General features: G+C 50.9%; 1 protein-coding gene and 1 long non-coding RNA gene across 3 annotated transcripts in view; one reads left to right on the top strand and one right to left on the bottom strand.

Annotated features, from left to right (window-relative positions):
- Positions 1-19,174, top strand: part of STK10 (serine/threonine kinase 10) — a 118,879-nt gene that overhangs the window by 60,646 nt on the left and 39,059 nt on the right. For both annotated transcript variants that reach the window (XM_086715154.1, XM_086715158.1), the window contains exons 5-7: positions 13,669-13,741; positions 14,998-15,192; positions 15,774-15,855. In XM_086715154.1, the coding sequence (XP_086571280.1) occupies positions 13,669-13,741; positions 14,998-15,192; positions 15,774-15,855 (350 nt within the window). The remainder of the gene's footprint in view (positions 1-13,668; positions 13,742-14,997; positions 15,193-15,773; positions 15,856-19,174) is intronic.
- On the bottom strand, positions 8,090-11,101 carry LOC147584192 (uncharacterized). Its single transcript, XR_015254104.1, has 3 exons — positions 10,721-11,101; positions 10,406-10,489; positions 8,090-10,193 (listed from the first exon to the last, which is right to left on the bottom strand). It is a non-coding gene; the product is annotated as an uncharacterized LOC147584192 (long non-coding RNA).

The following is a 19,174-nucleotide window of genomic DNA, read 5'->3' as shown; positions in this document are numbered from 1 at the left end:
GACAGAGAGACAGTTTGACTTCATCCCGCTCTTTTCTAGTAACACCTTCCTGGTGGCTAAATCACTCATTCGTCCGCACCTCTCCCCCTCCCTCGACCGTGTCCTTCCAGCATAGGAACGTCACTATTGTACTTTCTCTAGTGGTAACCTGCGTAGCTGTAAGAAACAATTTGCATCATGGCCACAAGAAACTGCACCAGTGTTGAGTCCCTGTGATGGAGAACTGCAGGGATCATCATGAAGGTTGGAACAGAAATGGTGCAGTGCAATCATCTAGTACATCTTCTGCCACAGGAGAGCAGCTCCCAGCATCCTTGCTTTGAGGGCTCTGAAGCTCAGAGGGTGGGGACCTGCCCTGGGTCGGAGAGCTAGTAAGGACAGAGCCAGGGCCGACCCCAGGGCCCGCTGGCTTGCTTCCCAGGGCTCGCCCACATCACCGCACTCCCCTCCATGAGCGCTTCGATCCTTAGGGTGGGGCTGGGCCTTACAAAATGGATGCAGTTCTAGTGGGTTCTCAGACTTAGTGCATTTTAGTCCTCTGGAGGGCTCCCAACACTCAGATTGCTGGGTGTTAACGCCAGCGTTTCTGTCTTGGGTGGGGCCCAAGAACCAACCTTCCTTCCTTCCTTCCTTCCTTCCTTCCTTCCTTCCTTCCTTCCTTCCTTCCTTCCTCCCTCCCTCCCTCCCTCCCTCCCTCCCTCCCTCTCTCCCTCCCTCTTTCTTTCTTTCTTTCTTTCTTTCTTTCTTTCTTTCTTTCTTTCTTTCTTTCCTTCCTTCCTTCCTTCCTTCCTTCCTTCCTTCCTTCCTTCCTTCTATTCCTTCCTCCCTCCCTCCCTCCTTCCCTCCTTTTTCCTCCCTCTGTCCCTCCTTCTCTCTCCCTCTTTCTTTCTTTCTTTCTTTCTTTCTTTCTTTCTTTCTTTCTTTCTTTCTTTCTTTCTTTCTTTTCCTTCCTCCCTCCCTCCCTCCTTCCCTCCTTCCTTCCTTTTTTAAAGTTTATTCATTTATTTTGAGAGAGAGAGCACAAATGGGAGAGGAGCAGAGAGAAGGAGAGAGAGAATCCCAAGCAGGCTCCACACGGTGAGCACAGAGCCTGACGCAGAGCTCAAACCCACAAACCGTGAGATCCTGACCTGAGCCAAAATCAGGAGTCGGAAGTTTAGCCAACTGAGTTTCTCAGGGGCCCCAGAACTTGCATTTCTAATAAGCTCCCACGTGCAGCAGTACTGATGGGACCACTGTGACAACTACCACTTTTGACCCTCGCTATCCAAAGTACGGTTGGTGGTAGCAGCAGCCTGACCTGGCAGCTTGTTAGAAATGCTCTGTTGTCCAGAGGGTAGGGTTGGTTCTGTCTTGAAACCAGCAGTATGAAAAAGTTTCTCAGACCAGGCGTGAGCAGGGAGGGTCACACGCTGTGCTGTGTCCTGGTACCTTCCGGGGGTCAGCTCACATCCCTGTGGCTCTTCTTTCTCCGTATTCCTTCTTTTACCTGGAATGGTTAAGAGCATGCACTCTAGTCAGAGAGTCCTGAGTTCAAATCCTAAGTCTGCCTCTAGGTCTGTGACCTTGGTAAAGCCACCTAACCTCGCTGCTTTTCCATTTCCACATCTGTAAAATGTGAATGATAATAAAACATCTGTTGGAAGGTTGTGATACCAGTTACAAGCAGGTGTATGTGTAACAAGCTCTCTGTAAAGGCCAGCTGTCATTACTGTTGTTTCCTTAAGTGTCTGCTGTGTGCCAGGCCCTGTGCTGGGCTCTGGGAACTGGAAGGGAGTGAGATTGTGGTCTCCTTCCTGTTCCTGCAGAGTTCCCAGGCAGTGGGGAGACACTTGAGAGCATCAGGGCTGGAGTGGGGAGTTTATGGTGGTGGGGGGCTCGGTTCTTCCACCTGAGCCTGGAGGTGTGGGTTTAGAAGAGGCTTTGGTAGGAGGATAGTTTGAGCTGAGTTGTGAAAGGCGGATAGGTATTTGCCAGGTAAACCAGGTTGGGCAGGGCAAGCCAGGAAGAAGGAGCCTAGCAGGCAGGGGCATGGAAGTAAAGAGCAGCAGAATATTTTGGGGGGACTGATAATAAAAATGATACACATTGGGGCACCTGGTTGGCTCAATCAGTTAAACATCTGACTTCGGCTCAGGTCATGATCTCATGGTTCGTGAGTTCGAGTCCCGTGTCAGGGCTCTCTGCTGTCAGCACAGAGCCCGCTTCGGATCCTGTCCTCCCCCCCCCCCCCCCCGCCCCATCTCTCTGCCCCTCTCCCCATGCTCTCTGAAAAATAAAAAATAAACATTAAAAAAAGATAATGCACACTTAACTGGGTTTATGAAGCACCCGCTAGATGCCAGCCATCAGAGGAGGCACTTTCTAGATGGGTCATTTAATCTGCACTCCAGGGGGTACTGGGCAGGAGTGTGGGGAGGGGAGGGACTGTACCCAACATAGATGAGGACACTGAGTTCAGACCGTGAGGGAGGAGGAGTAGCAGGGTTGGGACTCGGGTCTTTCTGACTTCACAGCTGCCAGTGGTTGGGCTCATTCAGGGGTGGAGTGTGGGCGGTCAGGGAGGGGCCAGGTTGGGGAGTGCCTTTGCCTTCAGGCTCAGGGAGTATGGGGGGGGGGGCAGAAGAGAGCCTCTTGTGCTCCGAGGGGTTCAAGGGAAACCTTCAGCTCCATCCTTCAAGAACTTCTCACTTGGAGGAGGCAGCACACAGCAAACCTGGGTCAGGACCAGCCAGTCAGAGCAGAGAGGCCCTGGTCGGGGCAGGGAGGGAGGGAGGGTCCCAGCAGCCTTGGGCTGAAGTGTCCCCATGGGGTTCTCATCTCCCGTTGCCATCTCCCCCTACACACCCCCTAAATCTGGAGGGCACTGAACTGACAAGCCGAGCGGACTCCAGAATCTCACTCAGAGCCTAGCAGAGGGCTGGATGGAAGCAGACGGGTGCATCAGGTTTCCAAATGACTTGGCATATGCAGTTGAGAACACCAGGAAGCCAATGAAAAAGGCAAAAAGTGCAGGGAGAGTTGAGTGTGAGTATTTACACGATTTCACGGAGCCCTGGGAGCCGTGATGTGCACGCCTGCCGGGGCCTGTTGTTTTGTTTTGGAAAATTCTCCAACCCCCTTGGGCCTGGAATCTGCAGCCTGGCGGAGCAGCGGAGGAGGCCTGGGAGACACAGTGGCAGCTTGACTGACTCTTGCTGGCTTCTTGAGACTGCCTCGGGCCCTGAGGCCCCCTCTCCCCCATGTCCTTATATAACTCAGGGATGCATAAGACAGTTGCTTAGCAGATCTCTCTCCCAAGCAAGGGCCACACCCAGGCTTCTCAGTGGAGTGGGAATAGAGTGAAAAGCAGCACAGAGAGCTGAGCAGAGCGTGGGCTCTAGACAGACAGGCACGGTTCAAGTCCTGGCTCTGCCACCTCGAGCCGGAGAACCATACGTAACTATCCAAACCTCAGTTCTTCGATCTGTGCAATGGGTGTAACAGTAGATCGCCTCTCAGGGTTAGTTGGGACCAGTCGGGTGAAGTATGCAGTGTACTGTCACAGGGAGGCTCAGGGTTATGTCCTTTTCTGCTGCTAGACACTTTGCTTTCTTCCTTGTTCATACCAGACTTCCCTGAGGCTCATTTGGTCATTGCCAAGGAAGGCACGAGCTCCCGCTCTGAGTGGGGGGAAGCGATTTCTGATGACCAGTGGGAACCCATAGGCGCAGAGAGAGAGAGAGGAAGCACGCCTGCTGCCCAGAGACCATTGGGATATTCGGTGGGGTGTGGACGCTGCGGTCTGAAGAACCGTGTTCTGGCCCCGGATCTGCCATGTCACCTTGGGTGACTTTGGGTGAGTCACCTCACCCTTTTGGGCATCAGTTTCTCAAAGTCAAGAGTGTGGTAACAGTTCCCATCTCACGGGATTCGTATGACAGTGTAGTGAGACCGTGCACACAGAGCGTGGATCTGCAGGTGGGGCGCCTGGCTGGCTCAGGCGGTTGAGTGTCTGACACTTGATTTCAGCTCAGGTCATGATCTCACGGGTTCGTGGGTTCAAGCCCCGTGTCGGGCTCCGCGCTGACAGTGTGGAGCCTGCTTGGGGTTCTGTCTCTCTCTTCCTGTCTCTCTTTGCCCCTCCCCCTCGCCCCCCTCTCAAAAATAAACATTTTTTAAAAAGCATCTACACAGAGAGGGGCCAGCAAACGTTAGGTTTCCTTCTTGGGCCTAGGGACATTTCAGAGATGCTGCTATGAGAGACAGTGTTCCCTCTTCTCTGGAGAGTCTGTGTTCCTCTCCCCAGTGGTGCATCTCTGAAGATGGGAGGAGAATTTTACTTTTGGAGTCTTTCACATTCTAAGCAGGAGTCCAGACTGGCCTAAAAGTCAAAATGCTCAGCCCAGAACCTGGGTACCAGTCAGTGGTAGTTTCTATAGCATTGTCGTCACTTTACCACGTTATGATTACTGCAGGATTCCTAATTCCCAAAGTCCCCTTGATGCATAGGAGGCCAGGCAAGTGGGCCTGGCGGGAACCCATTACCTGCCCCTCACCCCCACCTTGACCCCCAACCCAGAATTCCTGCTTGCTGCAGCCAGCGGGCTGGTGACCTGGTTCTTTCACTATGACTATCATGTACCGAGCCGGTATTTGATATGTAGTAATTCATTTCGTCCTTAAAGACCACTGCTAACATTTTACAGAGGAGATGGAGATACCTGGTGTCTAAAGAGGTTGACTTAACTCCAGATCGTACAGCCAGTAAGAGGCACAACTGGGGTTCAGACCAGCGCATCTGGCTTCAGAGCCCACGTGCTTAACCATTACCTTATTGTAGCAACAAATGATGAGAACCGTTCTCCTGTGATCAAAGGCAGACAGGAGAATGTGCCTCTGTGTTGGGGAAGAGATCACCTGGGCATCCAGGGCAGTTGAACCCTGGAACACAAACGCTCCTGAGACTCTCTCTGGTCTGCCTTTCTGTGCACGTTGGTTAGGCTCTGACCAGCCCCCTCCACAAAGCATCTGGCTAGGGCTAGTTTTAATTTTCCCAGCATCATCTTCTGAAGGTTGATCATCGGAACCTCACCATTTCAGGTCTCCGGTTAATAATCCCAGTGAAGGGTGTGTGGGTGGCTCAGTGAGCTAAGCGTCTGACTTTGGCTCAGTTGTGATCTCAGGGTTCATGAGTTTGAGTCCTGCGTCGGGGCTCTGTGCTGACAGCTCAGAGCCTGGAGCCTGCTTTGGACTCTGTGTCTCCCTTTCTCTCTGCCCCTCCCCTGGTCACATTCTGTTTCTTTCTCTCCCAAAAATAAATATTAAAAAAAAAATCCCAGTGAAGGATTCTGATTGGCCTACGTTGGTGTGGGCATAGACCCTCTGGATCAATCGACAAGGTCCAGTAAGGAGGGCTTCTCTGAGAAGGAAGAGGGGTCAGGTAGCAATATGGAAATATTAACCCACCCCATTCCCTCGTCCTCTCCATGGAAGAGTGTGGTTGGGGTGGGTTGGATGGTTTTCCAGAAGGAAAGTAGATTTGCACTGACCAGAAAACCAAATTGTTGTCCCCCATAGACTGGCACAGCCTGTTGGAAGCAAGAACAGAGTTCTGAATGTGTAATTGAGGTTGAGGGAGAAAATACCAGAAAAAGACAGGGTTATGTAGGGGAGGAAAGAGAGAGTCAGTGAAGGCCGCGGGGCTGGGAGGCTGAACGTGGACCGGAATGAATGGGAAAACAAAGGCTTCTATAGTGGTCATGTGTATCTAATAAACAAAAGAAAATAAACATGGAAACAGAAAAATAGAGCAGTTCGGTCAGCCTCACATTTGGCTACCTAATATGATGCCTGTTTCCTAGATGAGGAAACTGAGGCTCAGAAACATGAAGCAGTTTGTCTCAGATCACAGAATCTTCTCGCTTTCCTGCCAGGTGCTGTCTCCGTGACAGCAGAGGCAGGAAAGCTGCCTTCTGGAGAGGCAGACCGTGCTGCTAATTCAGAGAAGTCACTTGGGTGCCGTGGTGGGGCCTCCCTGTTAATGAGCTGGTGCTGTAATCCTGAGGAGGAAGGCCCATGGGATTCCAGGGCTGGGGGCAAAGCCTTTGTTTTCTCCTGTCCCCAGCTCACTTTCAGCGGGTCCCTCACCCTCTCTAGGTTTCGCTTCCCTGTCGGCACCATGAGGACCCTGGCTGGCGTTTGTCCACGGGACCACTGCTGGCATTTTAGATGAGACCATTTTTACCTTAGGAGGTTCTCCCCCGTGAAATGGCAGGAACACTCGCCTTCATGTGACAGCCAGACCACCCCCACCCACTTTCAAACATCCTGGAACACACAGCACCCCGTGGTTGAGGACCACCTAGAAGGTTCTCAGACCTAAATCCCAGGGTACGCCCTGACCATGCTGGCCTATAGACTCACTGGCCTGGGGTAGAGTGTCCAGGAGGGAAGGCGGTTTGCCTTTAACTGGCCTGACATTATCTGGGAAAAGGCTCCTCTTACCTTGGATTCTTTTGGTCATCTGCAGTTAAGGGGACAGATGAGAGTTTCTGTTACATATCTCCATACAGTCTAAGTTCACGGCTCTGTGTGTGTGTGTGTGTGTGTGTGTAATATATAACTTCTTACATTGTGTGATTTTTTTTTTGTTTATAAAAGTAATATGTGGGATTTATGTATAGGAAGATACGTACAATGATACCCATTGCAACAATATTTGTAACAGCAAGAAATGAGAAATGATCCAGCTAATTCCTGTAGAGTTATGGTACTATCCTACAATGAAGTCTTCTTCAGCTACTGAAAATTGTAGGAAATGTGTAATCTCTTGTAAAAATGTATGTACACACCGTGAAGGGACAAAACACAAGCTGCAAGGTAGTAGGCTTCATCTGGTTTTATTTTTCAAAAGTATTTTTATTTATGCATATACTTCTTATTTATGTAAATAAACGTGGAGCTGTGTGCAGCAAACACTTAAAGTGTTTATCCCTGCCAGGATTATGGAGACTTTCGAATCTGTAAATGTTTGGATTTTTGATAAGCAGCATTGCTTTGGTCATAAGAAAAACATATTTATAAACGAGTATATAGATTGATACAGCCTGGACAGTCTAGAATTCCAGACAGTCTGGAATAAGACCCACAAAGAAGGACGTGAAAGTCATTCCTGATGTTGCCACAATGCACCACCCTAGTCTTCCTTTCAGTATTTTTTCTGCGCACAGAATGGTAGAACCTGATAGTGGTAAAGAGCACAGACTTCGGGATGCCTGGGTGGCCCAGTCGGTTAAGCATCCGACTTCAGCTCAGGTCATGATCTCACGGTTCGTGGGTTCGAGCCCCGCATCAGGCTCTGTGCTGCCAGCTTGGAGCCTGGAGCCTGCTTTGGATTCTGTGTCTCCCTCTCCCTGCCCCTTCCCCACTTGCACTCTGTCTCTGTCTCTCAAAAATAAACATTTAAAAAAAAAAAAAAAAGCACAGACTTAGCATATGTCTGTCCTTAGAGCTGGGTAACCATCTGCAAGCTCCTCAGTTTTCTCATCTGTAGAGAAGGGGGATAATAATTTTCCCTGCTCCGAGGGTCCTGGCTATAAATGATCTGCACAGGGATATATATATGCGCATGATATGCAAAATGATTTGCAGAGGAAGATGTAAGTGATGTGCAGAAGTCTGCACAGTGCTGTGCACCTGGCAAGTTCTCAGTAAATATTAGTGTTTGTTATGACTGTTGGGCGTGTGCAGCGTGTCAGGTTTTTGCTAATCCCTGCAGTCAGTGTGCCCTCCGTCCAGTGTGCGCAGCTCACCCCCGGCGAGTGTGAAGTTCTCTCACCACATCCTGGCTCCCACTGGGTTTTACTCAAAAAGCAAAAACAAGAACCCACAAACCTAAAAGACTTCTGCTACGTGCATTTCAGCTTTTTAAGCCAGAAAAGCGGTGTCCTCTTTATCAGAAACATTTTAAAGAATAAAAGCATCTAAAGTTAAAAAATGTAAGACCCGGGGCACCTGGGTGGCTCAGTTGGTTAAGGGATCCAACTCTTGATTTCATCTCAGGTCATGGTCTCACGAACTGTAACAATGCGGAGCCTGCTTGGGATTCTTTATCTCCCTTGCTTTCTCTGCTCCTCTTCGGCTTGGGAGCACATGCGTTCTCTGTCTCTTTCTCTCAAAATAAATAAATAAACGTTAAAAAAATGTTTAAAAGAAAAATGTAAGACCCCCTTGTGTGCTCTCCCCAAATCCTGCTTCTGGGGAGGTGGTTACCATTAGGTTTGATGTATAACCTCACAGACCCTGTTCTGTGTTTGTGGGTGTATGTGTGCACACAGTATGTGTATGTCTTTCTTTTAAAATACAACTGGAATTCTGTACATTCTATCATATGCATCAATCACCATCATGTTCAGGGCAACATGTTATGGATGAAGTCCCAAGTTAGTACATACAAATGCAATCTCCCTTTTTTTTTTTTTTTTGATATATGTATTTTTTTAGGTGGGGGAGAGGGCCGGGGGGTGGGGGGAGAGAGACTATCAAGCAGGCTCTACACTCCGTGTGGAGCCCCATGTGGGGCTCGATCTCATGACCCTGGGTTGGTGACCTGAGCCGAAAGCACGAGTTGGACGCTTGACTGAGCCACCCAGGTGCCCCTGCAACCTCATTTTTTTTAAGGGCTGCATACTAGTTCACGGCTGGGCCGCACCACAGTTTTTCTAACTCCTTTGCCAGCTCAGCTTTGGCAACAACTGGGTGCTTTCCAATTTCTTACTCTTTCCAATAATGCTTCTGTAAGCTTCCATATATATTATAAACATGATTTGGGGGAATCTATTTCTAGAAAGAGAATCGCTGTGTCAAATATATTTCTTTCTTTTTTTTTTTTTTAACAATCTCTTTGGAGAAGCAACAAATATATTTCTTAAAACCCAGTTTTATTTATTTATTTGTTAGTTTGTTTGTTTTAGAGATTGAGAGAGCGAGCGAGCAGGGGAATGGGGCAGAGGAAGAGAGAGAGAATCTTAAGCAGGCTCCACCCTTAGCATGGAGCCTGATGCGGGGCTCGATGCTGCGACCCTGAGATCATGACCTGAGCTGAAATCAAGAGTCGGACACTTAACTGACTGAGCCACCCAGGCACCCCAAACCAGTTATTTTTTCCCAAACATAAGAGGCGGTCTAGCAAAGTCCGTCCATTCATTGATTCAGCTGTACTTCCTGTGCCAGCTGTGCCTGCAGTGCAGCTCTGGATACAGCAGAAATGACCTCTTTCCTTATGGAGATGATAACTTATGAAACAGGCCCCGCCTTCCTACCTGCTGCCCTTGCTTCTGATCCTTGTGAAACAGGAGAAGGACAGAGGAGTGTTTGCATTAGAAGAGACTGCATGGGGAAAAGCCCCTTTGAGCTGTCGGAGGCAGCCCCCCACCTGTCAGAGGACGCCTCCTGTAAACACCATTCAGGCAGCCTGAAGTCCCAGGGCTGCCGGGAGGGGCCGCCCCACCCTCCTGGGTGGGCCCCGTCTTGGGGGGCAGACGTGGGGCAGAAGCGGAAGTAGCCGCCATCCAAGAGGCTGGCTGGCTCATGCCTAAGGGAGGGCCTTGGAGACCAGCTGTGTGTCGTTGCAAAACTGTGGTGGTTTCTGCTTTTCCTCTTTCTTCTCAGGCGGGGAATGGAGACCCTGGTGGGGGAGTGGCTCCTGCCTCCAGCTCCAGGGAGCCTCACGCTGGGTCTGAGAGGCAGACACTGTTCCCAAAAGATTTCCTAGGAAATCTGTGCTGGCCATTGTTGGTGTTTGCAGGGACCCCATAGGGAGGAGGTAAGGCAGGCCCCCCCCGTTCTTACCCAGGAGCCCGGAGAGGTGGCGACTTGTCCTGGCCTCCCAGGTAGTCCTCAGCAGAGCCAGGTTCTCCTGTGGGTTTCCTGGTTTTGAACCTCACTCTGCCACAGCCGTTGGTCCCTCTGGGCCTGTCATCAGCTGACGGAGCACCTGCCATCTACTTAGCCTTGACCGGGCTCAGAGACCAGCTTTCCTGACCATTCGCAGGACCCTCAGCCAGGCTCCAGTCTAAGATTCTTGAGTCTGCTGGCTCACGTGCCCCATGGACAGGGCATTTACACAGCGCTGGGCTTGGAGCTGAGTGCCTCATGTGTGTCATTGAATCCTCGTGGCAACCCTACAGAGTAGTTCTACGGAATCACCACCCCTGTATCACAGACAGGGAAACGGAGGGTCAGAGGTGTACTAACTGTCCTGACCCCTGCCTGTCTCCTGCCTTCTCTGCTGCCACCTCCTCTCCCTCTAGCCACTCTGCCTTGCCCCTTCCAGGCCCTTCAGCCCATTTGTCATCCCTGTCTGTAAATCTCTTCCCTCAGATCTTGACTTCCTGTCTAAAAGAACCGTCCGTCCGCCTCTCACCTGCCGTGGGGCTTGTGGAGGGCCTGTTTTTACTGCTAGAGTAGCAAGCCACACCAGGGTGAAGATTTTGGTTCACTCCTGCACCTAGAACGTAATAGATGTTCAATTAATATGTGTTGAATGAATGGATGCCTGGCACATAATAGATGTTCAGTTAATATTCACTCCTTCCTTCCCTGTTTGTGCTCTCTCCCGCTCACTATCTGTCTCTCTCTCTCTCTCTCTCTCTCTCTCTCTCTCTCTCTCTCACTTCTCTGACCGTAGACTGCCTATCCCATCTTTCCACCCTTTACACAGTTAGGAATATGTACTTACTGGTGTTTGTCCGGTTGTCCTCTCCTTCCACCACTAAACTTTGAGCTGCCGAGGGCAAGGACTTAGTTTGCTCCTGGCTGATGTCTGCCTCCAGATGGCACCCTGATGAATAGGTGAATGAACCAATGAAAAAGAAGAGCCCAGGGGCACCTGGGTGGCTCAGTCGGTTAAGCGTCTGACTTCAGCTCAGGTCATGATCTCGCAGTTCGTGAGTTCGAGCCCTGCGTTGGCCTCTGTGCTGACAGCCCAGAGCCTGGAACTTGCTTCAGATTCTGTGTCTGCCTCTCTCTCTGCCCCTCCCCTGCTCATGCTCTGTCTCTCAACAATAAATAAATGTTAAAAAAAAAAAAAAAAAAAAGAAGAGCTGAGACTGGAACCAGCTCTCTGGTATTCAGGCCTATGCTCTTAGCATTATGCTCCTTCCTGGTTTGAAATTGTGGGTCTGATTCAAGCTCTCCAGGACAGCAGTTGTTATGTGACTGTGGTTCGGGCCAGCTCATTTCAAGACCTAGACAGGCTTCTGGGGCGGCTGGCAGTTGTAACAGCTTTGCAACTTGTCTTGCTTTGAATTAAGCAGCAGCAGTCTGCTCAAGGTGTTGCTTCCTCTTGAATTTATTTATTTATTTTATTTATTTATTTATTTATTTTTTTTTTTCAACGTTTTTTATTTATTTTTGGGACAGAGAGAGACAGAGCATGAACGGGGGAGGGGCAGAGAGAGAGGGAGACACAGAATCGGAAACAGGCTCCAGGCTCTGAGCCATCAGCCCAGAGCCCGACGCGGGGCTCGAACTCCCGGACCGCGAGATCGTGACCTGGCCGAAGTCGGACGCTTAACCGACTGCGCCACCCAGGCGCCCCTTGAATTTATTTTTTAATCAAGATGAAACTTACCTGTTTTTCTGCCATACAAAAGTTTATGTTAACTTACTAGTTGGAATGCTTTAAAAAAAGTCTTTTTTTAAGATTTTATTTTATTAAAAAATTTTTGTTTAATTTTTATTTTTGAGAGAGAGGGAGAGAGAGAGCGTGCACACGTGCAGAGTGCAAGCGGGGAGGGGCAGAGAGAGAGAGAGAGACATAGAATCCCAAGCAGGCTCCAGGTTCTGAACTGTCAGCACAGAGCCTGACGTGGGGCTCAAACCCACCAACCGTGAGATCATGACCTGTGCCGAAGTTGGACGCTTAAACCGACTGAGCCACCCAGGCACCCCCAAAAAGATTTTTTTACGTAGTCCCTATGCCCAACATGGGGCTTGAACTCCCAACCCCGAGATCAAGAGTCACATGCTCCAACTGAGCATGTGGCATTGGACTCTTCTCTTAGTATTGGGCTTGTGAAGGAAGACTGGCTGGTGCTGTTGGATGGCTTAAAGATACATTTAATTTTTGTTAGTCCTGAAAGTCTTGTATGTTCATCATGGGAAACCTGAAGAATTCAGAAAAGTAGAAGAAACCTAGCCTGGTCTCATGATCCACACACAACCATTTTAGCCAGTTGGTGTATTTCCTCCAAGTCCGTTCATGTATATTTTGCCCTTTTTTTGTGGGGGAAGGGAGCATCGCGCCGACCACACACTGTTCAGCTGTGCGTCCTCCCCTTTCCTGCTGCACCTTCTAAGCCTATAAATACAATATCTTAATATGGTGTTAAATATTGACATATTTAAATACATGTTAAATAATATCAAATGTTAAATACATACTAAACATTTAATATTGATATGTATTCGTACGTGTAATTCAGTGTTAAAATACTGAATAAAAATACTTCAAAACTAATTTTAATGCCTATAAAATACTCCGTCATATGCCAGTACATCACACTTTACTTTTCTTTTTTGAGAGAGAGAGAGAGCAGAGGAGGGACAGAGGCAGAGGGAGAGAGAGTCTTTTTTTTTTTTTTTTAATTTTTTAACGTTTATTCATTTTTGAGACAGAGAGAGACAGAGCATGAACAGGGGAGGGGCAGAGAGAGAGGGAGACACAGAATCCGAAACAGGCTCCAGGCTCCGAGCAGTCAGCACAGAGCCCGACGCAGGGCTCGAACCCACGGACCATGAGATCATGACCTGAGCCAAAGTCGGACGCCCAACCGACCAAGCCACCCAGGCGCCCCGAGAGAGTCTTAAGCAGGGTCCGCAGTGCTGTCGGCACAGAGCCTGATGCGGGGCTCCGTTTCATGAACGTGAAATCATGACCTGAGCTGAAATCAAGAGTCGATGCTTAACTGACTGAGCCACCCAGATGCCCCATCACACTTTCCTTAATCTGCTCAGTTGTTTACCCTTTACCTTATCTTTCTTACCTCTCTCTCAGTTTCTTAGTTTGTGTGTGTGTGTGTGTGTGTGTGTGTGTGTGTGTGTTTGATATGCCATCATAAGTCCTTTTTGGAGAAGACAATATAGTATATGAGAAGTTTTATTTTCTTTATTTCTTACATAAGAAGTTTTAAAGTCACTCCCTCAGCTTTGTGCAGAGACAGTATCATAGTCAGTGAGCTTTGACCAAGGCACAATTATTTCTGGCTAAAATCACTCTCTGAAAGCTAAATAATTATGGCTCTTTTTAATTTGTCACTATTACAATAGCACTTGGATGAACATCGTTCTGCATAATTTTTTTATATTTGAGATTTCATTAGGGTTAATATCTAGGTTTGGGATTACTGCATCAGAAGAGTGTATAGATATTTTAAAGTTTCTTGGAATTTATTGCCCCACTACTTTTCTGAAAGGCTCTTCAATTTATACCGTTATTAGCAAGAAGGAAATTGCATGTCTCAATATATCCTTCCAGCAGTAGATATATTTTTAATGATCAAAAATTTGCTAGATAGGAAATGGCATCTGTTAATTGACTTGGAACGTCTGTCTCTTGAGTTCACACCCCAGCACTGTGGGTGGAGGAATGTCCATCAAATACTGTATCTGATTTTTGTCTTGCAGCTGACTTTGGTGTGTCTGCCAAGAATCTGAAAACTCTGCAGAAACGAGATTCCTTCATAGGAACGCCTTACTGGTGAGTTGTGCAGTTTCTGGAAAGGGAATGGTAGACTGAAGGCTCAACCTCAGACTCCCCAAGGTGACCTCTGGCCGCGTCAAGGGCTCCTGAGTCAGCCTGCTGGGTCTGAGCCTGGTCTCCACCACTCACGAGTGCTGTGACGTTGGCCAAGTTGCTTAGCTTCCTTGTCCCTCCGTTTCCTCCTCTATGAAATCAGGGATAGAACAGCACCTACTTCACAGGTTGTTGAGAGGATGAAATGCGATGATGCGTATAGAAAATACTCCATTAGGGACACTTCAACGGGAACCCCTAGAAAATGGTTTAATTCTTTTTTTTTTTTTTAAGTTTATTTATTTTGAGAGAGAGAGAAAGCGCATGTGTGAGGGGGGGAGTGGCAGAGAGAGAGGAGAGAGAGAATTCCAAGCAGGCTCTGCGTGCTGTCAGCACAAAGCTCGATGTGGGGCTCGAACCCATGAACTGTGAGATCATGACCTTAGTTGAAATCAAGAGTGGGGTGCTTAACTGACTGAGCCACCCAGATGCCCTGAAAATGGTTTAATTCTTAATTAATTCAACAAGTACAGATTGAATGTGAGGCCCTGGGCTGGGACTGTGAGGATGAACAAGTTCAATTCCTACCCTCCTGTGAAGTTTCTCTGGGCTTCTCTAGGCCATTGTGTTTCCTTCTTTCCCCAAACTATTACTTAAAAAAAAAAAAAAAAAGGCAACAAAATAAAAAAAACCAAACCAAACAAAAAACCTCTCTCAGTTTCACACCTAACTGCTTTCTGTTTTTCATGTGCATTACTTCTCATTGTGGAGTTAGGCTCCTTTCTTGCTTGCTTATTACTCACCCTTTCTTTCTCTCTCTCTGCCCTTCATTCCTCTTTCTCCTGTTATCTCCCATCCGTTCTGTCTGTGCTGGTGTATTCTTTCCACACCCCCCACCTTGTGCCCCCAGTTTTTTCTGGGCACCTTCCCCTCTGCCTCTACCCACCCCTTCCCCAGGACTCTGTGTTCTGGATTGTTGCTGCCATCTTGTGGTAGGCTTCGGGAACTGCAGCGGGACATGGCGTTGGAGCTCCTTGAAGGCACCTTACTGAGTGAAGACCATCGTAAGGAAGACAGTGGGATGGACAGCAATGCAAATCGTGATTCAGGAGTGCTGCCAGCTCTCTGACACTGGCTTGTGGTGGTCCTGACCCCGAGTCTCTGAGAAGGGCCTATGAAGGCCAGGTTCTTAGCCCTGTGTTATCCCTTGGTTGGTTCAGGATGGCCCCCGAGGTGGTGATGTGTGAGACCATGAAGGACACCCCGTATGACTACAAAGCTGACATCTGGTCCCTGGGCATCACTCTGATTGAGATGGCCCAGATCGAACCCCCGCACCATGAGCTCAACCCCATGCGGGTCCTGCTCAAGATTGCCAAGTCGGATCCCCCCACTCTGCTCACGCCTTCTAAGTGGTAAGGAGCAAGGCCTGCCTGCCTGAGGGTGTTTGTTCCATGGCCAGCAGCCCTGGGTCACAGGGCAGGTGGGATTGGGTGGGTGGAGTGCCCAGAGTGGGGGAGCAGTCGGGGCCTGGAGGTCTCTGGGCCTTTCTGAGCTACCCGGGCCCTCCACGTGCTCTGGACATGGGTTGTCCATCAAAGCAGACTGGGTGATCCCATAAGCCGGATCCCGCTGTGGGAGTAAGTGCCTAAATGAGCCCCAGCAGCCACATGGCACGACCCTGGGCTGGGAACCGAGGCTCGGGCATAAGTCTCTGCACTTCTGTGTATTACCGTGTGGCCTTGGGCAAGTCCCTGCTCTCTGATTTCCACATCCCGTCTGTACGGTGATGTTCACAATGAAAAGGTCATCGTGAAAACCCCGTAGACTTCACCGCTTTAGCTCATGAAGGCGCCTTTGTCTTTGAGGGCTGTGTTTGGGAAGCACACAACTCCCAGGAGAGTAGAGTGTGCGACGGGGAGAATTTTCTCAGTTTCTGCCCTACTTGGAGCTGACTGCTGCCACCGTTGGGCGCCCCCTACCCCCACCCCCCCAGGTCTGTGGAGTTCCGAGACTTCCTGAAGGTGGCCCTAGATAAGAACCCAGAGACCCGGCCCAATGCTGCGCAGCTTCTGGAGGTAAGCGGTGCCCCTCTCCCGGGGGTGGCGGCCTGCCCCCTCTGCCCTGCCCTTGCTTTGGAGGCAGGAGATGGCCTGGAAGCTGGGTGTGTTTCTCCTCAGCTCGGGTGACCACAGGAGCAACCATTTATTCATCTGCTGATTCTCACTGGGCGCCTCCTGAGTGCCTGCTCTTGTCCTGGGAGGGCTGTCGTGTGGAGGCTCCCACAGAGCCTGTCCTCAAACAGCTTATGTTCTACTGGGGGAGACAGGCCGCAGACAGTGGGTAGGTGCACATGAAGGGGGGGAGAAAAATAAAACAGCTCAGGAAGAGGGGGGCCTGGGAGGGTTTGCTCCCCGATAAAAGGAGGGCATGGAGGGGCTCTGTGTGAACAGGCACCCAGGGTGGGGGAGGGGACTAGGTAAGTGGTCCTGGGGAGTGGAGGCAAAGGCCTGGCCTGTGAGCATGGCTGGGAAGGGCTAGGAGGCCAAGGCACCGAGCCAGGGGTGAGGGCAGAGATCAGAGAGGCGTGTGGTCTGTCCACCTGAAGTTTGGATGGTTTGCCGAGAGGGTACCCGTACCGCCACGGCGTGCTCACTACTCTGATGCTTTGCAGCAGGACACAGACCCCAGAAGGAAGGCAGGTGCTCAGCGTGAACCATACCGTCTGTGCAAACAGTTTAGGCAGAGCGAGCCACTCTTGTCCCTTCACGGTGGACCCCTCCCCAAACCCAAGTTTCCAGCGGCTTGCTAAGGGCCGGTGGCGGAAGCAGGCCCTTCAAAGGGGGGCAGGCTCGCTCTTTTCTGCATGAAGGGCCATGTCGCACAGGGTCACGCGGGGTCCAGGACTTGAGCTTTACCCTGTGTGCAGTGGGGCGCCCCTGAGGATTTGGACTGGGGAGACGGCATCTGACTTATACTTACAAGGGCCCCTCTGGCTGCCATGTGAGGAACCTCCGGCCTTAGCATGGGGAAGGTGACGGTGGTTTCCTAGAAGCTTTTCGAAATATTGGGGGCAGCTGGGAGCTGCTCTTTGCCTGGGCTAGTGCCTTGTGTTTTGACAGTGGCACATATCACCTGCCCAGCCATCCTCAGGTGGGCCAGTTGCTGTCCCCATGCCATCAACGCTGATGGGAGATGGAGAGACAGTGGCCTGGGTGCTGGGGAGGGGCTGCTTCTCCACACCCTGTCCCCTCTGGTTCTTCCGCGTGTGTGACCCAGCCTCTGATGTGTGCTGGGGGGGGAGGGACCAAGAGGCCACACCAAGCACCGAGGCTTTGTTCACAATCGGCCACTCTCCCTGCGTACCTGCCGTGTGCCAGACACTGGGCCCCCGGTCGACATGCTGGGCTACAGCGCATCCCTCTGGGGTGTGCAGCACAGCGATTAAGTGTGTGGACTGTGGTTGTAAGGTCCTGGGTTCAAATCCCAGCTCTGCCACTTACTGGCAGTAAGACCCTAGGAAATTGGCTTCACTTATCTGTGACCCTGTTCTTGCTCTGAAATGGGATAATAGCAGTGTCCCCCTTAACCAGGTAGCTGTGAGGGTTAAGTATGAAGATACGGTCAAGTGCTTAGCTAAGGGCCAGCTTGCTGAGTGATGCATTGAATTCCAATCTCTGGAGTATCCTGAGGCCTCATTTTCTGGGTATTGTGTGCTGGTTGGTGGAGAAGCCAGAGGTGGGGGAGGGGGGGGGCGGGGGCGGGGGCGTAGCCGTTGGGGCCGATTGTTTCCTGTAAGCAGAGCCTCCTGGCCTGATAACATCCGGCCTCTAGGACAGTCAGGACATTCCACGGAGAAGAGACCAGCTGTCCTCCGTTCCCACATGGCAGCCCTAAAGCCTCAGCCTGAGCCAGGAATTTTTACTCCGTAGTTAGAAAAAATGTCCTGCCAGGGGATCTTCAGCGTGAGACAGAAAGGGTTGCAGAAGAAAGGAGAGATCCCTTGAGATCAATAAAACCTGGCTTAGGCCACCGTCAGCCTTTTCCACGTGCCGCTTTATCTCTGGGTGTGGGAGGGTAGACCGTGACTTGCTGAGGTCACCCGGCTTTGAGTGACAGGTAGACCTCAGGTCTCGGCTTCCCAGTGCCCCCCCTGCAGAGCCGCTCATGCCCCTTGTATCTGCCTGCTTCTGGGAGGTTCCTCCCCGCCCCTCAGTCTCCCCACCCCGACCCCCTGTTCTGCCTTGAGCTCACGTTGGTTTCCGATTCACTTGCTCCCTTGCACAGAGATTCTTTGGGACCGTGTCCCGTGGTGATTAGTAACCCAGGCTCTGACCACCCAGCACGTGAGTGGCGCTCGCTCTGTGCCTCAGTTTCCTCGTCTGTGAGATGTGGATAGCGCTCACTTAACGGAATTGTGTGAGTGAATGAGATTCTTTACGTACTGTTTTTAGCATCGTGGCCGGCACATCAGGTGCTCAGTGTATACTCGTTGAGTTTGTTGTCGCTCTCGTCAGCAGCATCAGTGACGTTTACGTTGTCGGATGCGGTGGTGGACTCCGGCCTCAGTGCTCGCCCCTGGGGACCCGGCCGCCGTGGCCACAGCCGATGCTCATCCTCACCCTTGCCAGCGCTTGGCTTCCGGGTCCCCACACCTTCTCGCCCGTCACTCCTCCTCCATGCCCTTCACCGGCTCCTCTTCCCTGTGACTGCTCACCGTGGAAGCGCATCAGGGCCTCGTCCCCCGCCTCCACTCACCTCGAGGGTCCCACCCCAGTTACAGCGATGGCCATGCTTTCCCCTGTAGCCCACGCAGCCCCACCTGCCCCACGTCTGCGCCCAGCCATTTACGCTCCACCGCCACGCGGACATCCACACCCGCGTGCCCTCCGCTTCCACCGGTGGCCGTCCTGTCTCAGTCCGTGGCAACCCGTCCCCTCAGCCGTCAGGCCCCAGACCGTACCTTACTTTCTTGCATGCTCCATGTCCGTTTGGTCAGGAAGTCCCGTGGTCCCTGCCTTCAAAACATGTCCAGAATCCGATCACTTCTCACGTCTTCCATTGCAGCCACGGGTCTGAGCTGCCATCAGTGTCTCTCGCTTGGATGATTGCTTCTTCACCGGTCTCTCTGCCCTCCTTCAGTCTGTTCTCAGCGCAGCAGCCAGAGGGAAACCTCCCGTCCCTCCCTCGTTGGCTCCCCTCTCGCTCAGGCTATCACCCAGAGTCTCGGTGTCCTGCAGGGACCTGCATGATCTACCCACCCCATCTTGACCCCTTAGACCTTCTGCCTTCTTCTGGCCCCCTCACTCACTGCCAGCCTCTCTGGCCTTCTTGCTGTATTTCAGACACTCCAGGCATACAACTACCTCAGGGCCTTTGCACAGCTCTTCACACTGC

The sequence above is a fragment of the Puma concolor genome, chromosome A1, assembly GCF_028749965.1.
Source record: "Puma concolor isolate L17-30 chromosome A1, mPumCon1.1.hap2, whole genome shotgun sequence".
Taxonomy (NCBI): Eukaryota; Metazoa; Chordata; class Mammalia; order Carnivora; family Felidae; genus Puma; species Puma concolor.
This window is presented reverse-complemented; position numbering and strand designations above follow the sequence as displayed.